The sequence below is a fragment of the Osmerus eperlanus genome, chromosome 5, assembly GCF_963692335.1.
Source record: "Osmerus eperlanus chromosome 5, fOsmEpe2.1, whole genome shotgun sequence".
NCBI classification, from domain to species: domain Eukaryota; kingdom Metazoa; phylum Chordata; class Actinopteri; order Osmeriformes; family Osmeridae; genus Osmerus; species Osmerus eperlanus.
Genome location: NC_085022.1, coordinates 14,784,551 through 14,811,865, shown reverse-complemented (window position 1 = coordinate 14,811,865; position 27,315 = coordinate 14,784,551). Strand labels below are relative to the sequence as shown.

At 41.9% G+C, this 27,315-nt stretch overlaps 1 protein-coding gene across 2 annotated transcripts in view; it reads right to left on the bottom strand.

Annotated features, from left to right (window-relative positions):
* tafa5a (TAFA chemokine like family member 5a) overlaps positions 1–21,089 on the bottom strand; it is a 67,521-nt gene extending 46,432 nt beyond the window's left edge. The window contains exon 1 of one of the 2 annotated variants that reach the window (XR_009930481.1): positions 20,533–21,087. Coding sequence is in view for 1 of the 2 variants with exons in the window: in XM_062461877.1 (XP_062317861.1) it covers positions 20,533–20,644 (112 nt within the window). In the remaining variant the exon portion in view is untranslated. Of the gene's footprint in view, positions 1–20,532 lie in introns of both variants that reach the window. The other variant, XM_062461877.1, reaches the window with a different exon arrangement.
* Positions 21,090–27,315: the final 6,226 nt, after the last annotated feature.

Here is a 27,315-nt window from a genome sequence, read left to right as displayed (position 1 = left end):
CCTCTGCGGTATGCCAGTCATGTGGTAGCCGTGGAAATTTCCTGGCATATTGGAATGTGCGGGCTCCTTCAAATGTCACAAGTATTTTCTGCCTTGCACATTCATATGTACCCTGACTCATTTTTCAACTACCAAATGCATTTCAATATGCTTGCATGCAAACTACTTTGAGCACTTTTCTAAAGCAGGAGTCAGGGAGTCAGGTGGCTGAGCGGTTAGGGAGTCGGGCTAGTAATCTGAAGGTTACCGGTTCGATTCCCAGCTCTGCCAAATGACGTTGTGTCCTTGGGCAAGGCACTTCACCCTACTTGCCTCGGGGGGAATGTCCCTGTACTTACTGTAAGTCGCTCTGGATAAGAGCGTCTGCTAAATGACTAAATGTAAATGTAAAGCAGAGCTATGTAGACTATTGGACCTATTATTGTAGAGCTCTGCTTTACTATATATTGACAATTATGGTAGTGGTCTGCATGGGAAAGGGAGACAAACCTGTCAGACAAAGATTGAAACCTTGATCAGCAGGAGCAGAAATGTCATATTATATAATTTTATTATCACCCACTTCAACTATTTAATACCCGACAGCAGTCGGACACGGCATACACAGTGATCACAACCATATCTGACGAAATGGCATTGAAACATTCAGTATTGGACAGTTTCATTTCCTCTATGACTTTGAGACGACAGATGACGATTAAGAAAGCGAGGTTTGATATCTCTCCACCCCCTCCCCCTTTGCTCACATGAAATAAGAAGCCATTGACAGACAGCGGGGCAGAAAGGTAATCGATGATGGGGGGGAAAAAACACAGCAATAATCACTCCCGCAAGGGCTGGAGACTCCAGGGCTGATGGAAAAGATCCCAATCAAAGGTTGGCTGGAGGGACTTTGATGGAGTTTCCATGACAGATCCGGAAGTGTTGAGGGATTTCGAGTCAGGGGGGCTCCCTTAACTCCCTGTCCACAAAAAGCCAGCAGATCAATCTCCTCCCTGGACTAATTTGGGGGAAGTAGCAGTAGGTAGGAGGATAAAATGACTGCTAGTCAAGTCTGTGGAGCAGATGAAGAGGGCCTGAGGATTTTCAGATGGGACAAATGTACAGACCCAGAGTTTTATGCAGTTTATATTAAACATAAATCAACATGGAACTGTACAACATATTGGCTGCTCAGCAATGTTGTCCTTTTTCTCCTCATGGCCATTTGATCAAAAACCAGACATCATGGTCAAGTCTATAATCATGCAGGAAAGACAGTGGAGACATATCCTGCATGCGGCGGCAGCAAAACAAAGATAAAGGGACTCTTGCGATGTGTGCTCTTCCATTACACACACCTCATTTCAGTGTAACACAACTGAACATGGTGAACTCATAGTGAACCAACCCCTGGTGTGTGTTAACTGTGTTGCCGTTCTCTCTTCCCAGCTCTTTCCCTCGATCCGTCTCGCAGCGGACGATACGGCCCTGTCTTTATCACGGCCTGGCCAAACACACCTTGGGTGGCTCCATCCAATCACTATCAACACAGGGCCAGGTGAATCGGGAACAGAGGATCAGACGAGTCACAGGAAGCTGATTGGGTCATCTTTTGGGGTCTCCGTGGAGATAGAAGTCCGCCCGCTGGCGAAAAACTGTGAGGGACGAAGAGGCAGCCATGCAGCCATGGCAACAAAGTGACCACACGCTGTCCTCCTAGCAGGGGGAAGGGATGGGCGTTCTGTTAGCATTGAGGATGCTTCGCTACCCTGTGTTCCTTTTTTCAAGTCTTAGAAGGTCCCTGGGGTTGCTTGACAATTGATCTGACCCCAAAATTTTACAGTTTTTACAGTCAAAATGTAATGTTTAGCTTGTTTTTGCACTTCATTCTGTAGGAGTAAAGCATTGATTTTCCTGAATGTATTGGATTTTGCTACCAAATTTAATGTTTTGTATGTGATCCATTAAGAAATACACACTAAGGTGCTTTTGAGTTGTTTTCAAGGCACAGAATGCCAACGTAACAAAAAAAACATAAAATCAATTGCTAGTTATGATTTTTTTTGCCAATCATAATTTTACAATGCATTTGACACAGCACATCAGTCAAATGAGAGCATTCGTAACAGCGAATCATATCTCTTGCAGTGCAATAGGGGAAATAAGCCACGTTTTTGAGCCTTTGTACTGTATTGGCTCAACAAGACAAGCCCATTATGAGGATGAAAACGCACTAAACTGACACCTATCCAAATACTGAAAGGATGTTATTAGTGTCAACAGCCAAGGCCTGGTCAGTTCAATCCAGCTGACAACGTGGGTGTGAAAGTGCTTTTCTTATTATCCAAGGTTTTCCCAGATTAAACTCATCCAAGTACAACCGTTAAGATACTGCTTGTTGTTGGGGTAACACCAGTAGATCAGTGGTTGCCATAGATGCAACTGCCTGGGCTGAAAATGAAACTCGGACAAAAGGGGCCAATGAAAATGTCAACAACAGTGGATTTTAATATATTGACGAAGGCACTGACCCTTTTGACCAGACGCCGACATGGGAAAGCCGTTCATTGTTTGTTTACAGTTTATTTGGATCCTCGTCACATGCTGCCATGGCGACCACTAGTGTTCTTGAGGTCCACCGAACCAAACACACGTCAGTTTACATGAAACCGTCTCATGTAGATACAAAAAAACAAACTTAAAACACAATGGGAAACGCGTGTAAATGACAAGAATTTGTTAAAGGGACAATGGTTCAAACCACACACATTTGTACTGTGGTTGTGTGCTAGACTAAACTACATGTACCAACTACTATTGGTACATGTATTTGTAATCCACACCCCAATATCATGTCTTCCATTCTCCATAGCCCAGAGAAGGGGTAAAGTGGAACTGCAAAACAGTCATGGTTGCCTAGCTAAAGTCAACACTCAACCTTTGCCAAGCCTAAGAAGTACCGTACTGTAGAATTATTAAAGATAAATGGCCAGAAGTGGTCATCGATTTAAACAGAATACAAACAGCTACATTGAAAACCTTGCCCATACAAGACAAAGAGCTCTGTACATTTACGTCCTTATTCCATTTGTCCTCCCAGAAATTACTTTGACATTTACCTGCAGCGTAATCATCACAAATTAGTCCATCTACTGGAGACATTTTACCTTTTGAGTGTTCTTTAAAAGATTATGCAATCAGTCATAGTATATATCTGCACATATGTGTGTAGAATATATATATACTGTAGATGAATGGACGGACGGACGTATAGACAGAAAGATAGACAGATAGATAATGGTTTTGTTTCTTCATATTCCAGATCATTATGAATGATGTAGCGCAAAATGTATGGATCTATTGCTACCAAAGCTTCCTTTGACAGATGGTGCTTTTGTAAAAGCCTGCAGCTAAGGACAGTGTGAGCTGAAATGTGTGTCTCCTGATGTCCTTCTCCTTTTAATTGAACACATGAATGACAGGACCTAAAATATGGTATTTCTGGCATGCTTTCAATTATACCTGCTGTGCCCAGAAATAATATGTTCTCAACTCTTACTTTAGTTGCCCATATTTTCAAATATATACATTTGATTCTCTGAAAGGGTCTCTGGTCCAGCTCAATAACCACACATTAATAGGACTATATTAGCTAAATAGCTATATAACGTCAAGAAAATGTGTAAGAGCGCCCTGCATGACTTTTAACCAGTTCCCATGGAGAACACTGGCAGAGAGCCAATCTACACACACTGTGATAAATGGCCACTGTCATCATAGGACCAGTGACAACTGTCGACAACACAGTCAATCATTAAGATCCTGAACGATGCCCTCACAGTGGAACACAATATAACATGTTGACAAAGAGTTGGGAAAACAGATGTGTTGGGACAAACTTTACACAAGCTACTCTGTAGGCCTGTGATGAGGTTTATTACCTGTGTAATCACCTTGGAACCTTGGGTGAGGAATAAATATGGAACTCAAAATGCTATTCACGTGACTTGTGACATATACAAGTAAAGGCTTGTGTATTGTATATATTCATACAAGGTTGATAATGACGTTATTATATATTACAGTCTAGAGTTAAGCCAATTTAATAAAGTTGGTTTCCATATATCAAGACTAAAGAACATGATTCAAGCATGGTAAATATGAGAACTTAATAGACTCCACCATAAAACTATCCAGAAACAGATTGCAATGTGACAATTGTGCAATGTGCATTTAAAGACTAATAAGCAAATCTGACGGCATATAAAAGTGAACAATAGGTTTTTTAGTGCAGGAAAATAGGGCTGAAGAATAGCTGACCAACAAATTAAAAAGCTATATCTTTTGAGAAATAGCAGATATAAAGTGATTGCTTGGGCCAGAAAGGGAAGAACATTTTAGCATTCCAATGAGAGTGGCCACAACTCTGGCTCCACACATAAGCTACTGTCTGGAAAGCGGATAGGAGAAAAAAAAAATCTTAATGTACCCATAAAAGATAGGACACTTTATGAATTTTATTGCCCGAAGGTCAAATGGGAATACATTTATTCCAAATTCAGTGCAGAATTTATATCTGTTTCCGGTCATTGCTATGCAAAGCACACAAGGACATTCAGAAGGCACCACATAAAGCACCTGTCTCTGTACAGCTCAGAAGCGGGAGAGAAACAATCTTGGCCAAACCAAATTCTTCTGAGAAGACCAGGAGTCGTGGTAGGACAGAGCAGGGTGGATGTTTACATCAAATGAAAGATCATAACAAGCCCTTCTCCGTCCCCGTCCCCTCTATCCCCCTGGACCCAATGTGCATTTCCTGTCTACTGAAATGAAACCTGGCAACCTTACTTTAGACAGCAGGTGATTTTGTGACTTGGTAATAAAGCAGGATGTCTTCACCTCTCGACAGAGCAACTAGACGCATCTGTCTTGTGGAGGGGCGCCGCAGGCTGCGATGTTGTGCCTGAGAATGACACAACGACAGGCGCATGAGTGCGACTGTGCGTGTGTGTGTGTGCGTGTGACTGTCTGTCATTGTGTATGATTCATGTCAAAGGGTGTGAGTAGTTTCGAATGCCGGAAAGCGGATTAGGTAGTGACACCAGGATTTCGCTGTTCACCCGTGCCGATTTGTCCCACGGTTGACGTCCCTCGCCACAGAATGAATTCTCCCCTAGGTGCTTTTACCTTGGGTTGTATGCTGTGGCAACAGGTGCTGTGAGCCCCCACATTCACGAGTACACTTCAGGAAGTTTGTTCCAAAGTCTTTGCGGCAGGAAATGAAGTCACTCATTACTGTCGCCTTTTTGTGAACTTTAGCAGCTATTTCTAGCAGCTAAGTCACTACAAGGAGTTCTACCGTGCTGCCTTAATTCCTCAGCTTTCTTCCCTCACGTTGCTGCCTACACAAATTCAAAGACAGATCCACGGTCCACGTCCTTTCTCAATTATTTATTTAATTCCTTTTCTTCCTTCCTCTTGTTCCTTTTTACCTCCCCCCTCATCTCTCTCTTTCTCTCTCTCTCTCTCTTTCTCTCTCTCTCTGTGTTGGTGTGCCTGGCTGATTGATGCCCATAATGGACACTGGCGCATGCAAACACACATAATCCCTGAGGTCAGGAGAGCTCAATGGACGAGAAAAGAGCCAGATGGACTTGCACTTGATCTTAAATACAGGCTTCATGCTGCGTATGTGCCTACCTTGGTATTCGATTTACCTTTTCCTCTTCAACAGGCTGGAGCCATAGGCTACAACCACAACATAAAGCAATCTGGCCTTGCAAATTGGACGGAAAAGAAGATAAGCATTCCCAAATATAAATAAATGAATGGGTAAAAGGTCAGGTTCCCTGCATGCGGTAATTTGTTTGGAGAGCATTGGGAAATAGGCATACAAACACAGACCAAAATACACACATGCACAAGCACACACACACAGCCATTTCGCTTATGTAACGGTTTTGAAAGCATTCTTTAAATTAGTTCAACCTCGAGCAGATCTGCAAACAAGCCAAAGGAGCAATTTCTTTACATTATTCAGGGGCCGCAAGACTCCACTTCGGCATGCCTGGCACATTTAACTTTAACTTGATTTAGTTTAGGAAAAGAAAAGCTCTGAACAGAAGGCCACAATGGCTGGCTGCACCAGGATGATGCATCACAGAAGGACTGGGAGAAACAAGTCTGTAACTGTGATAGCCCCATCTAGTACAAAAAAAAGCCTCACAGATATCCCAATTTCTTGATATACAGCCTTTTGGAGGGAAGAGGCATTTGCTGCATGTCACGATTCTCATACTATCACACTGATACATTCACTGCAATATCTTCTCCACGTCTCACTGGGATACAATTTACAAGGGTTACAGTGTTGAGAAGTGCTCAAATTGTCAGAGCCTACAGGCTCAAAACGATACCATGGGTCAAACTGGAAGGAAATACAGGCTTCAGATTGAATTATCTTTCAGTTGGGGAGCTTCCTCCATGAAATATTTTGCGGTGGAAACAACGTGACACAACAGTCCCAATTTATGCCGACGGCATACACACACACCCTAGACACACACACACACCACATTTTCTACTGTTGACATGTAGAATGGAGTTTATACATACAATAAAAACCTCATTATGAGGATTGTAATCACAGGCATCAAGCACAATTATTGGGAAAGCCAAAAATGAAAGGTAGCAAACCAAAGTTATTTGCATGACGCTAGCACAGTTTAGATGAGTCAGTTTAGAGCTCTGCATAGAATGTCTACAGTTTAAGGTACTTAAACTCTCGCAGATGCTAAATTTAAACCCTTGGCTGGATTTTTTATATATCTATTATTTAGGCAAAGCCTCTGAAATTGGTGAGAAAAAAGATGTAGCTCAGCGCCCTGCAACCAAACCGGGGCAGGAATAAGTGGACCGCACTACTTGTGAGGAAGGCACTGATGTATAAAGCAAGGCCTTGCATTTAATTAAGCCAGCCTTCCCCCTCTCTTCTGCAAGTGTGCATAATCATTCCATAGACTGCGATATCATCTCCCTAATGTGTTCCTTTACCATAGACTAAAACCTGAGCAATAAATCTAGGGGTTCTACTTTAATAGATGCAGGCTGAATAATGTGCCTATTAGATTAGCTGTGGAAACTGGGAAAGGATGAGAAGATTAAGACTATAGGTATTTTCTTTTCTCAGATCATATGCAGTGAAGAGAACCGACTACTTAAAAGCGGAAAGACTTCTTCTCTGTTTTACATTAAAGAAGCAGTCTGAACAGCCAGCCATGTGTTTATAATACACACATTTTTATGGGTCACTGTGAATGGAGATAGAGCTTAAGCGCTAATTACATTTCTTTCTTTTGTGCCCAGTTTGTTCTTTCTCGCAGTTAGACTCATATAGAACTTGTTTGTCTTACAGTATTTGAGACCTGTCTTTTAGTCATTTTTGAGGAACCTTCCACTTGAACTTGGATAAATTTCCATTATTTCCCGCCTTTGAGTGAAAATCCACCCCTCACCATGCCTTGCAAAACTTTCCCATCATGCAATTCTCAATCAAGTACTTACTTACTTTGCTTACTATCAGGATTTACTGTTTATTATACTTTGACTATACAATTATAAATCATTAACAGCTCCTGTAAAGGGTCAATATACTAACAAACAAGCTTCCTATCAGCATATTATCCTTGCTTTTAAAATGAGCATTATAGGTTAATGGCAGTAGCTCAATGGGAAAAAAACAAGGGTCTTCATTACTAGCAACAAGCAAACGTCTTCTAAATCCAAAAGTGTGTTCTCTTCTTGTATGTTTGGTGGGAGCTGTCAATCAAAGCTGAGAAGTACCCATTTACAGGTTTGATAACTTGTGCTGTAGTCAGAATGCAGTAATTTAATGGTTCCACTGTAATCCAAATTAATTTCAAGGGAAATTTTGCTTTTTTTCTAATGAAGATGAAAATACAAATGACCACACCAACTTTGCTTTTAGTTAATGTCAAGGTAAAAAAAAAGAGAGATATATATCTCTTTAGGTTGGAATGGGAAAACGTTTAATGGAATGGACCTAGCATTTTCAAATTTAGTATTGATTTCCTTTTAAAGTAACATCTTACACCGTCATACAAGGCAGGAACATGGATAGCATTTTGCCTGTGCTTACTGCGTAGAACAATATTGTTTCATGAAAATACAGAATATAAAAACAACTGAAAACAATCACAGATATGACTGCTGTCAAATGCCCCGTCAGGCAAGATAAGAGGTTGTTTATGAGTTACAAAAATGTGATTGTATCTACATAAGTCCCCAGTTACAGATTTGCTTTCGTCTGGCCTTTTTAAACTGCTAAACTGCTAATACTGCTGAAAACACACCTTTCACTGTAAAACCATGGCGTGCTAAATCTTTAAACACATCAGTGGAAATTACCAGTGGACGAGGTAATTAGACCTCTGTTGTGGGTATTAGGTAAAACAAAAGATCTGAACTGCTGCCCACTTTGGAATGTTAACTTCAGAACAACAGATGTCAAAACATTTGCTTGGAGAGTTAAGTCGGGATAAATATTAATGCTGGTGACATCAAAACGAATTACAGTATGTGGTGTAAACGATCCTTGTTGCTCTGCTATATGAATAATGGAAGGGATAACCAAGATCAAAAACACAAACCTCTTTGTCAAAAATAATCCCCCTTAAAATGTTTAACAAATATAAAATTGGCTTGACATTGCTTTACGTTATTGCATATCAAGTATTGGATTCACTGGATTTGATCAAATTAGAAAATCATTTCGGAGACCGACAGCCTGGACTTGTCTGACAGCCCCTAGGCGTTAACGTTTAAACTGTGAAAGGTTAGAAGCCTCTTAGAGGTCAAAAAGTTTAAATGGCAAAGCTGGAGTCAAACACAATTTGACGTGTAAAGGAGTACTAGACACACATGAACGTCACAATATGGACATAATACGGTGGTAATACAGTTTGTCTTGGTAAGCTAGTACCCCCCAACCCCACCCTTAACACACTCACACACACACAAAGTAACACATACGCACTCATCCCACACAGACACGTACACGCGTGTGCACACACACATGCCCAATGTTGAAATAGTTTGTGACAGAAGATCAATATGCATGATGTGGCCTTCACCCACTCCGCTCCAACAGGACCAAAACAAACAAAAGTCGGGTATTGTGTGAAGTCGAGAAAGTCAATCAAGGTCTAAGTCTCAGTCAATGGAACTCACAGTATGAGAACAGGCCCCACAAGGCTCAGAACATCACACTGAATATACATGTACTGGCCGTGGAGATTGCTTGGAGCACCTGCCATAATCAGTAATTACTCTAATAAAGGCCCAGGAGCCTAAGGGTGTGTGTGTGTGTGTTTGTTACAGTAACAGAGAGAGAGAGAGAGAGAGAGAGAGAGAGAGAGAGAGAGAGAGAGAACGGAGAGGGATGTATGTGTGCGTGTGTGTGTGAGTGAGTGATAGACAGAGAAAGAAAAAGAGAAAGGGAGGAGCGTGTGAGAGAGAAAGAGATAGAGGACGACAGGAAAAGAGTGAAGAGTGTGCACTGTAAGTGTGAGCATGTGTGTGCATGTGCATACACTCGCAAAGCAGAGGATAATGCAGTCTGTGGCACAGTTCCCCAAGACAAGACTGCAGCGCACATCTTTCTGGGCCCCAAATTAACACCAAGGAGAAAGCAATTTACACCTGTCCATAAACAAAAGCAAAAACTGTGAATCACTTTAGAAGGAACCTGTTAAGAAGGAACTGTGAGCCTGTTTAGAGGAACTAATTGACTTTATAAGACCAAAATATTTTGACGTGAAATTTTAAATCATTCTGGAAGTCGCTGATGTAAACATAACATGATTGTTCAAGTACACAGCACGTGTGAAACTTGCAAATGTGAATGTGTGTGTGTGCGTGTTTGTGCAAGTTTAACACGCATAAACATTATAATATTATACATCCCCAAGGTCCAGTTTCACCCCATTTAAGTTTATGACAACAATATGCAACTGTGCACAGCCCTGACTGCACAGTCACTGGTGGCATATTCCGATTTTCAGGACAATAATTCCATATATAGTTTTGTAGATGTCCAATTATGCCTGTGTGTATTTTGTACAGTATGCTGTAACCACTGGAAATAACAGTATTCATGGTAACTAATTGCTATGGAATCTCAAAGTAATTGATTTTGTTCTGGGTAACACTTTACAAGGTTTTCTCTTGCCGTCATGTTCACAGCAGCCTTTGAAGGTACACCCCCTACCGGGCCACAATCTTTACTTATTTATCGCATCAAATGTGTTTGTTCCCTTTGCTGTTAGATCACTGGACGGAACAATTTCCCCTGACTGGCTGGGTTTTGTCTTCCTCTGTGCACTACTCCCAGCATCATTCCTCCCTTCCTCTGTTGTTTTCCCTCCACAATAGAGAGAGAAAAGGGAGAGAAAAAGAGAACATTCCTATTGATGTGGCCCTCCAGGAATATACCCAATGTCATTTGCACAGTGGCTTTGCACAAAGGAAGCGTCTGGTCTAATATTGCGGGAGTCGATTCGTAAATGTGGCCAATATGTGGAGGTGAATATCTCTTCGGGTATGTTGCAGTCTTTTCATTATTTTCTCTATCCACTAGAAATGTGTGTTTGTGTTTGAAAAGGATACAATATAGAGAGAGTGAATGAGTAACTAACTGACTGACATTGAAAACAGTCTGGTGAAAATAGAACTAGAATAATGTTGTTTTAAAGTCACACAGGAGCTTAAATGCTTGCTTTCTAAAAATGACACAACAGAATCCCACAACGAAACAAGCAGTGGGGTCTTTTTAATAGCCTCAGAACCAAAGTCCTCGGAGATGCACTTTCAAAAGCATTTTAACAAGCTTTTAACAGACCACTTGAAATGTTAGCGCAGAAAAAGTCAAGTTTACTCTCACAGGAACAAGAGCTTGGAAAATTTGCAAAGAATGCACAAGTAATTTGGTCTGTTATGCTGCGCTGAGCATTGTACTGTCTGAGCCTTTGGGATCCTGGGCTTCAGTACGGTCAACACTCACTAGCATGTTTACTTCCACATACTGGTTTCACTAAATATTTTCTACACAACCCAACAGCAGCTCAATCCAGCACTTGCCAAGGTACTCCAAGACCACTCCAAAGAGCTGTAACTCCATCTTCAGTACCAGTTTCAGTAGAGCTGTAAAAGCACAATATCAGGCGTTTTTAATATTCCTTTCCCTGTCGATATGTAGCTGCGGAATTTGGTACAAGAGAGGAGTACAGGAGGATTGCTGACCGTATTGGAATGGACACGTCGTGACCATGGTTTTAGATCTTAATTCCGAATTTCATCTGTCTGTTGTATTGTCACAAATCCATCCATCCTTCCATCTATTCCATGAAGCACAGTTGATGATGTACTCCGCAGTATTGTTGTGTTACAAAGTGGGACAGGCTTAACCTACAATACGCTGCCTCAGAACACATCCAATCAATCAGCAGAAACGGAACATTCCAGAAATCTGTCAGAATGTTTTCAACAAAATCACACAAGTTGTGTATTACCATTTCATCATGCTAAACCGCCACTCTAGCCTATGAGAATGAACTACGACCAGAGTTCTCTCTTTCCATTTGTAACCCTCCCATGAATTAATTTGCCTAATGAGAATTGAGTTGCTTCCAGGCAGGCTTTTTTCCCTACAGCAAAGAAATATGGAACTTAGAGGTAATTAAATTAGTGTAATGGCTGGCTGGTGAACATGGGTTAGATTCCGCAGGCTGAGTCACCCAGAGGCATACATGCCCAGGACCCACCATTTATTCTGACTAACACAACAACTTGTCATTGATGTTGTTATACACACACCTGTAGAGCAAGAAATTCACACCGTCCATATACTTCAGAGCAAGCAACACACACAAACAGGACACACAGACACAGATATACACCGCAAAAATCGCACCCACATCCATGCCCTTGCACACACCAACAACGCCCAAGCAAAACCACAGCCTCCTGTTAAATGTGCCTAAAAACGCCTAAACAGCATACCCAAAGTAAATTGGAAGCTGTTCTTGAACCATTTGGAGTACATGCATGTAAATGATCTCTTTTGAAAGCTGACACTCTGAAGTTATGTCCCCTGTTGTCAGGGCCCCTGTCAGTCCTACTAGTGTTGAGTAATAGAAGCTTGAACACAAGGAAAGTGAAAATTTCTATTTCCGCCTAGATTTTGTTTTGAAAACAGAGGCCTGAAGAGGCCTAGAGGTGGTAGGTATTAGCTGGAAGACTAAATTGGACCACAGGTTGAAGCCTTACCCAATTCAAATCAAAAGTCAAACATAATACCACAATATATTCATATTTGACACATGTTTTTATAAGAGTACATCCAGGCATTTTCTAAAAGGGCCTTTTGGAGACTCCAAAATGACCCTTTGTAACCAAGGTCAAATACTCAGGATAAAAAGGTATTATTTTTCATAATTGTTATCTCTAATGAAAGATGGTACTTAGAACTATCATATATAATAGCTAAATCCCTAATTAGTATTACTGAAACACAAAAACTGAAGCATGAACACATTGGAGTGCTTTATCTGATTCCAAGGATTGGCGCACAAAGAACACTGATTCTGTCAACCATATTGCGCAATCGACTGTTATTTTGAAGGCTCCACAGACGCATACAAATGAGGTATTGGCATTTTCAGCTAGCTGTCAGCTACAAGGCTAACGAGATAATTTCAGAGCCAGTCGAAGCCAGTTCGAGAAATTTGTTTAGAACGAGTGGGGGGGGGGGGGGGGGGTGGGTGGGGGGGCAGGACGCACAGACTTAGTTGGCTTTAGAGGGCTGTCAACGGGGCATGGAAGCTCCTATTGGGTCAAACAAGGTGTCAATCAAAAGGGGAGGGTTCAACGGACATTTTGATGCCTTCATATTGTAAATACTCCGTTGCTAACCGGAGAAAAGAACACTTTTATGTGAACAAGTTGTTTCTTCCGTCGGCTAACTTGCATAATGAAACAAAGGATAATGGCTATTCATGAACGTAAAACATTGTATTTGGACGAATTACTTTACATGGTTAGATACTTTGAACCCTTGGGACTGTAAGCAGATCAAGTTTTGATGGCATGATTTGCACACCTGGACCTATTTGAACCACTTAGGGTGAGTAAAACTTTTTTCTTTGGCATTGTTGAAGGAATGTTCACCGGAAAAAGACGTTGACTTTGCTTGCTATTGCGACTTGATCTTGAATTGGTTTATTTCAATGGAAGCACAAGAATCGTAGCTTTCCAATGATGTATAACATGTGTAGCGTCTAAAAAATATATTTGTTAGAATTTAGTGCGTAGTAACTGAGGGAGGGGGAGGCAGCATTTTTGTCTCGCGGGCGAAACAGGATGACAAAAGGGGTTAAAAAGGTTTTCTTTTTTCCGCAGAAACCCCCCAGCCCTCCCCCACCCCTGAAACTGTCCAACAAGGTCTTGCGTTTGGCCAATAACAGTGTAAGGTAATGCAGCGTTGTTGTGATGACCACTCCGAAACAGGAGGTGAAGTCACCTGGTGGAGAACCGCTCCTCCTTCCTGTGGACAGAACCTGACCCTGATCGAACAAAAACCCCAATGAATAGGGAGGGCTTCAGATGATTACTGTACTACCATGGCTCATCCTCGGTTCCACCTCTTTTCTCCCCCGTTCAGGGTTGTTTTTGGACTGCTTCCACCTCCCGGCCTCCTCCTCTTCTTCTGTACTGCCGGTCTACAGAAAGTTGTTTGATGTCATGCTCCCTGGCCTAATTGTTACATAATGCTGCCAGTGTTTATCTCGGTGATTACAGTGGACAGGGAGTGCACACCAAAGGAGCCTACGGTATCTAGAGAGCAGCCTCCAAAGATCAAAGCTGGGTTGCTAACTGTGTTAGCCAGATGAGTTAAAGCCAGGGGAAAGAACATATGTCTTAGCATGTATCACAAAGTGCTCATGGTCACATCTTGTGGGAAACCATCAGTGTTTCCCCTACCATTATATTAGGGGGGCGCCCGCCCCCCCAACGGCACCCCCCGCCCCCCCCCCCTGGAAGGTCAAGGTTTTTTAATACATTTTATATATAGCGCCCGATCACAAAATAAGTCATTTCAGGTTACCTTTCCTATAAAACAGGTGTATAGCTTGCTCTTTTATTAAACAAACTAAAAGGCCTTATGTTATTCATCTTATTTACACGACGGCATGTCATTTCTGTCTCTACATGGTCGCCGTCGCCCCCCCTGTCCCCTCCCCCCCCTTTGATGGTCAGGGGAAACACTGACCATCAAAGTCTATAGCATGGAGATGGACGAACGCTGACCAGTGAGCAAAATGAACCTAAGACTGGAAGAAAGTAGAAAAGGACCAAGCTTCCTGCTGTCTTCCCTGAAGACCAAGACAGCCTCCTCAGAATCTTAGGTTAGATGTCTGTAATCTGAGCTGTGTCTTGGTGTGGGAGCTGCTTATGGGACTTGACATCACACTATTTTCACAGTTGCCATGACCTTACAGTTGTACAGTTGAGGAAGAATAAAGATGTTGCATTATTGCACATAAAGTATTGGATTTCTGAATTCGACAAGTACACACACACACACAAATACACTCACCCACACTTTTAAGTCCTGCAATCAACACAGTTCTCACATACTGCCGTTACCGTTGGGGAAACACTTGGGGATGCAAACATCCCAATTGCTCTTAACCTCAAAGTATGTTGCCACTTGTGTATTCTCAGCATGGCAAACAGAATGTCAGCACTTTGAGAGGAAGTGTGTGTGTGTGTGTGTGTGTGTGTGTGTGTGGGGGGGGCGATGTTGGTGGGGTAGATAAGTGTTCCGACTTACAAAGGGACCAACAACATCCTTAAAAAAATATAATGACTTGACTTGAGGTAATTGTAAAACTGAGTGATAAAACGAAACGGGAATGAATCAATTTCTTATCTTAGTTGAGTCGTTATTGCTCTTCTGTTTACCTCTACCGCACAGATGGATGGTCTGCCAGCCAGGATAATCAAACACGTCCCCCCGCAGTGCTCCTCAACTTCATTGTGATAACATTCGTAAAAAGATGGGAAGCAAGTGAACAAAAGGAACATAAAGCAGAGAGGGAGTGTGAGGCGGTGGTGCTAATTGAGTGATACATCTGTATGATTTGATTCACTACCCGCCTGTGTTAGTGGCTGAGAGTAGCCTGCCTACTTGTTACTGGCTGGTAGCGAGAGTCATAAATAATAGTGTTGAGTGCATGCTCAATTACAAGTGTTCAATAGTGGTGTCACTTTAGACGGACATCGCCAGTTGCCGGAAAGTGGACAGCAAAATAAGGCTGCGTACTGCAATTGCGATTTCTCAGATATAAACTGTGTGGGAACTGAACACATGGATCGTGTGCAACTGGGATTAGGTAAAACACCCTATAAAACTGCTAACAAACTATATATTTCTCTCTCTGTCTCTCTCTACAAGATGTCTCCCTCTACTGCATCTGCTCTTGCTCTCTCTCTCTTCTTCTTCTCTCCTTTTCCCCGATCTTGTTCTGGCTTGCCCTGAAATGCACACAAGGACATCGATTCCCCCAAATGCATTTCCAGTGATTGTGCCCCCCCCCCCCCCCCACGATCGTTATATTAACTCCCATCTGCCTTGTGAAATCACACCCTTTCTTTCAGTGACATTTCCCACATCTTTCCTCCTCCTCCTTCCTCCTTCCCCTTCTCCTCTCCCTCCTCCTCACATAAAAGTCCAAGTGAGAACAGTTTGTTCCGTACGAGACATCTCTGGCTGTAAAGTTCTCCAGGAGGATGAAACATTAATTTATAACACGACTGCACCTTGGCCAAAAAGAACATTATGTCCCTCTTTCTCGTCTGTGAGGAAATCTCGACAAGGTCCAGAGGTCAGCGATTTACATCTGTGCCCTTTGAAGTGGACGTCACATTCCATGGCTGACTGAGTTCAAATAATAAGAACTGGAGGAGAATATGTGCACAGTTTACAGGTGTCAATGCACCCTTCCTGAATATCCCAGGCTTGATTTTCAAGGTTGATCCCCCCCCCCCCCCCCCCCCCCCAATTTTCCACAGGGTGCCAAATAGACAGTCTGACACCCATCTGATTTGGGGGTCTGATTTCCTTTTCCTTTAGGGGTGTGACCAGGTGTCGTTGTGCTATTTTCTTTCATCAGAAAAGTCCGATTATTCTGACCATGAGGAAAAAAGAGAAGCTCTGACACAATCGAGTGAAATCACATTGAAATTCATAGAAGTAAATCAAAGGAAACTGGGAATTGGTCAATTCCTAACATATGCATGAGATGCAAAGGTAGACATCAGCTCTCAGGGTCGGAGCAAGGCGGTTCATAACTGGACAAAGGTAACAATAGTAGGAAGGAAGGCAAGCCAATTTATTACGATTCGATTGGTCAAATAACTTAACATGAGCAGCATGTCAAGTATTCATCTGGGATTTCTGTTGGAAAATCTTGAAAACGAGCCTCACTTCGAAACTTGTGTGAATAATGGCTTCATTATCCATCAGCTGGTTAGCGTCCTTGTCTGTCAACCTATGACAAATGTCAAAGCGAGAGCGCTGATTCTAAGCAACACTCATAAGCAGTTATCCCTGGGGCTTAGTATGTGAAGAAAGGCTCCATTTCTGCTTTATGCTGTCATCACACTAACCGGGAATGCAATCAAACCACAATCTTACAATAAAGGCCTGAGCCTCAAGGTATATTTTAAACTGAAATTAGAACATCCGTTTTGCTCTTTTAATATGAGTTGGTTACGTAAAATCAGTCGATGAAGTGAATCTGGCGGAGAGTATTGTGACTAAGCTAGGATCCCAGATTGTCACCTAATGCAAAACTGATAAGGACAAAAGGGAGAAGAAAGGATGCAAGAAGACAGGAAATGACACCCCGGAGCACAAGGTTGACATAATTTCATTTGCTCGGGGCTCCAGTCAGGGCAATGCCGCCCAGAGAATGACGCTATTGTCTGATCCGTTTTTCATTGGTTTTCAAATCGAACATCAGCACGACCTCTAGCGCCACCGGCGTGATTGATGAGAAAACGTTAAGATAAGGTTACCTGGCATGACAGCCATCAACCAGGGGAGGGAGCCAGCACACAGAAACAAGGGCAACAATGTGTTTAAAATCTCATATTCTTAATATGTGCCTATCGTCACATCACAGTTGAAGACCCTAATGAAGACAGCTACGACCTTAGGCTGACACAGTTCATGCAAATGACTTTGTAATCTCATCTACTTTCTAATCACACACTCTCCCACTCCGCTCCATTGGACGAGCTCTGCCTCTGAGTGAGGGAGAGTGTGTGTCTCTGTACAGTTTAATGTGCTCATGAGAGATATCTGCACAATGACAAACAAGAGTATTCCACACACAAATCCTAATTGACACACACAGGGACATACACGTGCACAACAAACATACCCAAACACACACACACACACACAACAGGAAGAGTCAAGCAAGGAAGCAGAGTGGGAGAGTGTGATTAAACCAGGCATGATAGTGAGACACATTGCAAGCTGATGTCAGAAGGCAGTCTCTGCATGACTCAGGGAAATCAATGCAGTCCTCCTTCCTAACAAGCTGTCAGTCCCTCCACTGGCACTCTGGGTAATCTCAGTCAACAGCCAGGGAAACATGAAAAACCATAGGATACACATATTATTGTGTGTCTGTGTTCAGCGTATTTGCCTTTCTGTGTGTGTGTGCGTGTGCATGTGTATCTTAGAGAAAGAGAGAGAGAGAGAGATAGACAGGAACTCGAAAGATAGGGAGAGAGATTCATATGGAGAAGGGGAGAGAGCCTGTGTGTGCGTGTGCACGCATGTCAGTGTTAGTGTGTGTGTGCGTGCGTGCGTGTGTGTGTTTGTGTATGCAGTATTGCTCAGTAATTACAGGTCTCACACACACTGATGAATTACCTCTGCCATTTTGAGAGCAGTGGCTGAAATTGTCCTAGTGGGGTGTTTTGGCTTTCAAGCTGCTGTGAAAATGGTATGTACTGTGCCCATCATTCCTGTCCATTACTGCTCCTTTACCCACACAAACAACGCTAGGACGACCCAGACTCAAAGTAACTTAAAGTGCCAACCTAACAGCTCTGATCGCGCTCCCCTGTCTTTGCCGAACCACACAGATACACCGGGATAAGAGGACGACCATTTTGAGTGTTTTATGAACATGGTTCAGCAGGCTTTCCTTACAACACACCGTACAACATAGCAATCAACAGGACCATGGTGCTGTTTTCATGTCAGGTTGTATCATATAGCATAGCGTACATGCTACTAGTTAGACATTTGCAACCTCTGGGTGATATTGAGTAAAACCAATGTCACCCAGTGTGGGAGTCTGTTGGCTGAGCGGTGAGGGAATCGGGCTAGTAATCCGAAGGTTGCCAGTTCGATTCCCGTTCATGCCAACTGACGTTGTGTCCTTGGGCAAGGCACTTCACCCTACTTGCCTCGGGGGAATGTCCCTGTACTTACTGTAAGTCGCTCTGGATAAGAGCGTCTGCTAAATGACTAAATGTAAATGTAATGAAGGGTATATGTCGGTATACGGTATATTTCTATATTGGTCAGGAAAAATCTTTGGAAATCGATATTCTATCTAAATACTACTCAATAATATGGCGTAGACTAGGATAAATCTCAAAGCATAAGAGGTAAAAAAAAAAGAAAACGCATCCCTCTCTTTCTCTCCCTCTGTCTCTCTTTCTCTCTCTGTATCACTGTCCACCTCTCTCTGTGCTGCGTCTCACACAAAACAATCCTTTTTCGAGACTGAATTAAAGAGTGCTTTCATTTTGAGCTTGTCTGTTATGCCAGATGAAAGAGATTCACATGATTGTGACTGTCTCAATGGTTCCTTTGTGCAAGACAATACTTAATATTAAGGATGCATTAACTACCATGGAACTACATTGCTATGATAATATAAAAGCATAGATACAAATAAATAGCTTGTCCTTTGAGTAATATTAAGTCCTAGCAGGATAATATATTATTATATTATAGGGTTAGGGTTGTTATTTTTACAAAAGTGTAAAAAGGCTTTGTATGAGGTGTGGACATAAGGGGTATGTGGATGTTAAATGTTGTGTTTTCAAAACAAAATACAAGTTAACATTTACTTGCCTTTACTAGCAAGGTAGTTAATGTTACCTTAATGCTAAGTGTTTCCTGAGACAAATCTAAGCTGATGTGTTTGTAATTGATTCTGCATCAAGCCCCAATGGATAAGAGATATCAAAGGCATACGTCACAACATGATATATTTCAAAACACACGATTGTCTGTGTGTGTGTGTGTGTGTGTGTGTGTGTGTGTGTGTGTGTGTGCGAGAAAGGGGGAGAGACAGTGAGCGAGAGTGAGTGAGTGTGAGTGAATGAGTGCATAGAGAGAGTTAGATAAAAGATAGATGCTCCTTTTCTAAACAAAGAATACCTATATTTTCTAGTGCAGTGTTTTGTATTTTCTTGACATGGTATACATGGTAAATGAACATAATGTAAAACCTACCAATCACATACTTAAGTTTAGTATGGGGTCTATTTTCACAACCCTGTACTTTAAAATTGAAGTTATATAATTACATTAAAGTACAAACACAACAGTGGTTGAACTCCCTATGATCCGTTTTCTGGTCTTCTGGTGTGAAAGAGTCATTTGTGGCTCTAAACAGAGATGAAAAGGTCCTATGCATGTTCACGTGGAAAACTACAGAACTGGGATGCACTGCGTGAAACCTTTACTTCCATAAGGTTGGTCTATTGTTTCAAATGCAACATCAACCTTTATGCGAGAGTTTATTATTTACTACGTTGGATTTGAGGCAGCGGGTTATCTGATAGTTATTGTGTGTTGTACCGTAACACCACACGTATACGCGTACTGTAGACTCTTCAGGTGGGAATTGTGAAATGCGCTTTTCTGACAAGGATAGTCAGATTTGGAGGGCGTGGGGAGATATTGTCCTGTGGGACAAAAAAAATTGGCTTGCAAACAGGGAGCCAGTGATGAGGAAGAAACATATTCTGGGAGAGGCGGTGTAGAAAGCTGATTAACCCAAACAGTAACAACAGCCATGCAGGTACATATTTAGTGGAAATCTGATCTTTTGACAGGTCTTGAAAGCGTCCTGAATATTGCTCATTTTGTAACTAGGACAGGAAGTATTTAGGTAAACCCTTAATATCAATAATTAAATAGGCTACCGTTCTCTCAATGTCTCTGAATACGTGCGTGTACGATGACGTGCGTGTTAATAGCCTACGTGTCAGGTCGCGCACAGGATGCAGGTACTTTGAACAACCTCTCTTAACATAAAGGTAACAAATACAAATCAGCCATGTTAATTAATACTGGTAATTGTTATCCTTAAATTAGCATTTCCGTCGGACGTGTAGGCTAGTTGTAGCTATTAAAGATAGTTTACCTACCACAGTAAATGATCAGCAGGCTAGTCAGTAGCACAGCAGCCCAGAAAGTTGAAGACATTCTTGGCCAGGCGGTGACATTCCTCCGGCGACCCAGTTTGCGAGACGATGCCATTGAGTTCCAGTTCCCCAGAGCAAAAATAAATTGATCAATTCAGTATCCGTGTCGCCCTCGGTGAGAGCACTTCTGGCCACAAGTAATCCCCCAAAAATACATCTTCAGACCGCGCTAGAGTGAGATAGCCCGCGGTGCCCGACCATAGTGCAAGGGAGGAAAAACGGAATTCTATCCAAACTGCTCAACGATGGACGTCCGCGTGCAGTTACAATTTCAAATGTTCTTTAGCAGTAAATCCGACTGCATAACACATAAATGACTCCAATACGTAATTTACTAGTTTTAGTAACATACGACATACGTCATCTTTGTATCCAAAATGTTAAGAGAAGCTTTGGACAGGGGACCGTCCCTTCAACCAGCGTGCCAAACACCTGCGGCGTGTAAACTCCGTCTCAGAGAATAGCAAAGAGAAGTACAGAAAGTGCAGGAGACTTCTTGAAAATCCAGCAACGAGTGAATGACTGCTATGATTTAAGGGAGGCGAGAATTACCCGCACGGATGACGGTGCTGAGCACGGAAATGGTTAACTGCAAAAACGTGAAAAAACTCCTAAAGATAAGACGCTCGAAACTGAGCTTTTCTGATAATACGCAAAGGTCTGACTTTGACAGCAAGCGCTCTGTGGGGTGTTTTAGGTTAAGGCTGCAAAGGGGAAATAGAATTATCCTGACATCATATTTTTTGACAGGTAAACTACCACTCGATTGGCCAAGTGCGACAGTGAAACAACCTCATCCACTGTATAGGCCTGTTAGTGGGTTGTTTGGTGAAGCTTGTAGTCAGAATAGCACTCAAAAGTGAAATCTAAAGAAATTATTGTTATTCATCAGATTACTACCGTGTGGGACTCACTAAGATTGTCAAGAAATTATGTTTAACACAGAAAGTCGTTGCCACACTTCAGTCTAACGGAGACAGCAGCCCAAGGTTCAGCACCATAAGGATGCGGACAGCGCATGTGACGTCAATATTTTAAGCGCGTTCATGTCTGCAGGACTCATACGACCAGTTGCTGACAGTGAGTGTAGGAAGCCAATTAAGAACACACAAAAGGGGTATTCAATTTTATACACATCTTTTTGTACTGTAGTTGAAAGACATTGCTATTTGGAACAGTAAACTATTAGTGCAATGGCCTTCCTACCAATTGCAAAGCTATTTGCAGCTTTTACTTCCAAAATCCTTAATGTCCCCCCAAAAGTTGTAAATCAATGTTTACTCTGTACGAGTAAACATGAGTGTGTTTCCAAATATTAAGTGTGTTTCCACTTGTGTTTACTTTCAGCAGCTTTTGACACTCCCTGGAACAGCTAGAGCTCTGACACCATGTATACAGTATCTTCAGTTACCTACCACCCATGGCAGCCAGACCAAAGACGGCATTGTGGGATGTGTGGAAGTGGTATTGTTTGTTTCCAAGTCATTCTAATTCATGCTCATGCTCATTCATAATCTCCCAAATTTAGATACTGTTTATCCCATGATACACCGGATTGACTAGGAAACCATCTTTACCACATCATTGAATTATTCCATTGCCCTAGAAAAGTATGAAATAGTATCCAGTCCAAGTACCACGGCCATATTGGTAATAATATTCCACATTCTCATGTATCAATAACAGGTTCATACATGCATCCTGCAGGCTGGTAAAACAACCAAGGCTGTACAAACAGATAGCAATAGTTTTCTGGCATATGGTGAGGCTGGCTCTTTATAGCAATCTCTGGCCAATCGAGCATGCAGAGTCTTCCAGCATTTCCAGTGTCACATCTTCCAGGGACAGCAGCCTGCAGAGAAGAAAGAGAAAACCCTACACACAAAGGTTTTAATATGCCAGCAGGCTGATCAACTTTAACTTCACATCCAGTTACAAGTCGTCCCACCGCTCTAGTCAATAATAGTAAATTGGGGTATCAGGGCAGTACACATATTCAATAATAGTAAATTGATGTGTTATTGTCGTTATTATTGTTATACGGATTGGGTTAAAGACCCAGCTCATCTAACAGAAAAATTATGGCGGAAGAAAATTGAATGAAAGTATGAAAGAAATTCCCTGTGGAATATTATTCCAGTTGTAGGATTGATGTTGCGAGAAAGAAGATTACCTAGGGGGGGCTGACTTGTGACTGCTTAGCATGAGGCAAAACGCATAAGTACAAGGAAATCTCACATGGGGTTAGTTCTTTGAACTACACACGAGTACCATTTTCCCTGAAAGAAACAGAACATGGGCAATGTAACTTCTAACTTCACCAAATTGTCAAACACATACGTAGTTACGTAGTCAGAAGGCTTTGGTGGGATTTCAACTTCCATTGTCAAAGCTCTAATAATGGGGAATACTCTGACTGCAGCTTAGTGCTCCTGGCAAGCACTCAGGGACTGTACTACGTCAATGGCAGCACTACCATGCTGACCCGTTGTTCACACAATTACACAAGCCGAGAAGGAGGACGTTCCATAATAGAACAGAGTGTCATAGCAAATGGGGGGGAACAGGATGAAGGTCTGTACAATTGGACAAAAGGAAAAGAGGCACCGTCTACGAATAGATCCTCTTTGATGTGTGGTGTCAACTGTCTTGAATCAAGGAGTCTGGGATATTTTTGCCACTTCTGCCTTAGTTTCCTCAAGTACCGGCCTTTCTAAAACGCTTCTCATTGGAAAGCTGTAATCCGTTTCAAACAGTTGGTAAAATGAGTCTGCAGAAGATTTTTGTGAATCAGGTTGTATTTATTGCATTCATGGGCTTTGGATTGAGCACATTGAATGCTTTTAGATTAATATACCCGGACAATTTGCATAGAATTGGCACATTTTTCTAGGACATTATTTTCTGATAGTGTGCCATTTTAATGATGTCCTTCATTTCCAAATCACTCCATTCATTTTTGTATCACTTGTCAGTAACACTTCACATGAGTGTTAAATGAATTAACAGTAGCATATGCATTTTATAACATTACCATTTATTAGATGTTTTTGTCACTACTTATGTTTTACTGTTAGTTTTTGTGCAGGATGAACATCGTTGTTCTCCTAGATAACATTAGTCACTTGAAACATGTTGGAAAAATAATCAATTTTATTCCTGTAGTTATTGAACTTGCCACCCGAAAATACTATCGATGTACAAATATTCTAGATTTAGGGATTATCATAATATACTGTAGCCACCATAACTGTTATTCAATGTTAACTTATTAGCTATCGTCAGTTAGTACATCTTTTGTGTACAGTGGAACACTAATAGTTTTGTGTGTTAAATCCTCTTTTGTCAAGAAGTGGCACAACACTAATATGATGAGGTAGCAGGCAACCTCATTAGCATGGAGCTACAACGGCACATTAGGAGGAGGACTATCTCGTTCATTTAAGCTCAGCAATCCTCATATGATTGCCCTGGGTCTGCGTGAAAACAAAGGAAAACAAATGCAAATCGAAACCTTGCTTCCAATATAACAGCTCTCTGATAAGCATGAGCGTCTGTATGCTGGGACATGCTTTAGCCTATAGGGATAGCCTGTTACCTGGAGATATCTCACCTTCACATCATCATAAAGGTAAGTGCAGCACATTTAATTGTAAAAAGGATAAAGGCCACCTCAAGCAGAAGGTTGTGCATAACTGACAACAGCATCCAGCACATTTTTGGGAAGAAACGCCAAAACAGTTTGCAGTCACTCACTATACACACGGTCAACTAAACACCTTCTTGAATTTTCTTCAGGATCAATGAAGGAAATGTAATTGAGTTGAATCTAGTCAAGGAAAGTCAACAATTTCTTTTTGGATCGTTTTTGACCATCTGTAGACCTTCTTTAAGGGGACCTTTGCAGTGAAGGACAATAGTACCCTTCACACACTGTTTACTACTGTACATGCAGGAAACACTGAAATGTTTATCTTTCACAAAATGGAGACGTATACATTACATTTACATTTAGTCATTTAGCAGACGCTCTTATCCAGAGCGACTTACAGTAAGTACAGGGACATTCCCCCCGAGGCAAGTAGGGTTAAGTGCCTTGCCCAAGGACACAACGTAATTTGACACAGCCGGGAATCGAACTGGCAACCTTCAGATTACTAGCCCAATTCCCTAACCGCTCAGCCACCTGACTCCACTACATGACACATTCTTGAACCACATAAAATACCTTTTGGACATATCCTCGTCTACTATGTCTGGACTGTACCTTGTCACACATAACAGGGAAAAACAAACCGTGGAGGAAATTTTTACTACACATCTGAAGGGAACCAGGACTCAGGGTGCATGTACCGATTGGTTTCCAGAGGTTAAGGCAGGCCTTGTGATGCCGGGAGACCAAAGGTGCAACGGTGGTGGAGAATAGAAAGACTGGCAAAGCCACCGTTTTTGCTGCGCCACAGAGCTCATGTGTATTATCAGTGATGGACGAGAAAGCACAATATCAATTCTTAATCTCTCCCTGCTGGTTTTGGTTACACGCCCTCAGCGGCGGGCCGCGGAAAATGGATTTCGCCTCCCGGCTCAAGCTGAGCTGAGCGCTCTCGCATGCAAAGCATTTTCCACCCCCATTTAAATGAAAAATGTGACTCGGCGTGGGCCTCGTCGGAATGGGGCCCCTCTTACTGACTCCAGTGTCTTAGACAAACAAACAATCAGTTGCTCAGTTGTAATTAGAGAACAGGATTTTTTTCTTTCTTACTTCACTCTCCATTCTTTGAGGATGAGATATTGAAAGTGATGTACTGGATCCCTGGCACGAGTAATCTCTCTACTTCTCTCTGTAGCAGTAGGTTTTATATATTCGCTGCAACCAAGACCGGACTTGCCAAGCTCATGTGTATCGTACAGAGACACTGAAAATCCATTCCTAGAATGTTTGAAATGGCTCCCACTGGTTTTGACCTACATACTGTTGGAAATTTTGTAAAGCAACCGGAGTAAGCAACACAAAGATATTTCTCTATTGATACACTTTGGGGATGAAACAGAATATTATTTTCCCCACAAATTCAAAACATTTGTATTTCCAGTCCTTCAAGCCCAACACAAGAAACAAATAAACTTTGGATTGGCTGAATGTAGTTTTAGAAACGTAAGTTTCAGATCATGTGTGATTTGATTTTGAGAACAGGAAAAACTGTTCTTAAATCTTATATTTGTGCAGAATTATTCTCATGAAAAAACACACTGACACTATGGCATCTCAACCCAAACACAAGGTGAGTCATTAGAAGTTGAGGACTTTTTTGTTGCATGATTGTATTGACTGCTATGACATCCCTCTGCTAATAAACGTATTAGAAAATACATTTGAATGCTGTGTTGAAACACATAAAATGTTTGCATGTGCCTTGCGTTTCTGTCATCTCAAACCAGGTTAAGAACTGATGGTCAAGGCAGAGAGCTAGATGATGGTGGTGATAGATCGCTGTGAGACTGGAACAGAGACTCAACAAGGCACCATGGGAAAGGTTAGCTGCTTGGTTTATGATAATGAAATGGTTAGTGACCGGTGTACAAAGGGACACGTTATGCTAAGTGACAAGGACTCTCACATCTGCTTGAGTCATGTCTACCTGGTAGAACTTGCACCAAGCTTCATATAGTACAGCTCTGTTCTTTGAGATGAAAAAAAGAATCCCATCACAGACACTACAGTGTCTCACCTTGAAAAGTGAGCACCTTTTCTACTGTCTATTCGACAGGCAATCAAGTCGACTATCAAAGTGGCTTTAGGCTTTGCCAGTTTCATCTAGCGGTATGATTAATTCAATACAAGTGGCCTTGAAGGAGATCAAAGGGCAGGCCCCATTGCAGCCAGGCTCTCCCGGAGAATTGGGTTTGAAAATAAAATTGGTCTTGATTAGCCAGTTTGATTTCCGTGGGAGTCTGACGGTATAGCCTGTCAGTGGGTCATTAGAGGAAGACGGTGCCTCTGGACAGCGCTGAGGAGGAGGTGGGTGTCTAATGAGGAGAGAGAGGCTGATCCCTGGACGTTATCCAGATCTGAGGCTGTGATCGCCTCAAACGCAGAGCGGCAAAAAACTTGGACGGTGTTGTCTTTGTTTGGTTTACTAGCCAACAAGTCATTGTTAGTGAAAGTGTTCCAGATGGGGGATAAGCAAGGCTAGTCAGTGCAGTACACCGTTTTTTTTGTGGTGGATTTGAATACTGAGAAGACGATGTTGCTTCTGTTTTTAAAGAAGCCCAAGTGTTTGAAGTTGTGTTGTGTATCTGTACTAAAATGATCTACCGGTTAAAGTTTGTAAACCGTATGTCACCTGTGTGCTGAAAATAAAGTAGTTATGCACTATTAATGTACATTCTTTGTTTTTTTCCTGTATATTTTGCAGTGTTTATCGCAAACATGCAAATGTGCTTGAGTGGGTGTACAAGATGATACGCCTAAATTAACACCCAGCTGTCTATTAAAAGTGAGTTATTGCAAATGTAAGTCCTTGTTATATTCTAATTTACATAATAATGCACATCTTTTTTGTATTAGACTTGCAAACTCAGTCAATGACGAAAATGGAATGTAATTAAGTATGGCAGAAAAAAACCGGACATAAAAGAGACTTCATACCAATCTCAAGATAGAATAAAGTTATAGGGAAATTGCTTTCCACTGTTGCAATGTCATGACTACAGTAAACTACAGAA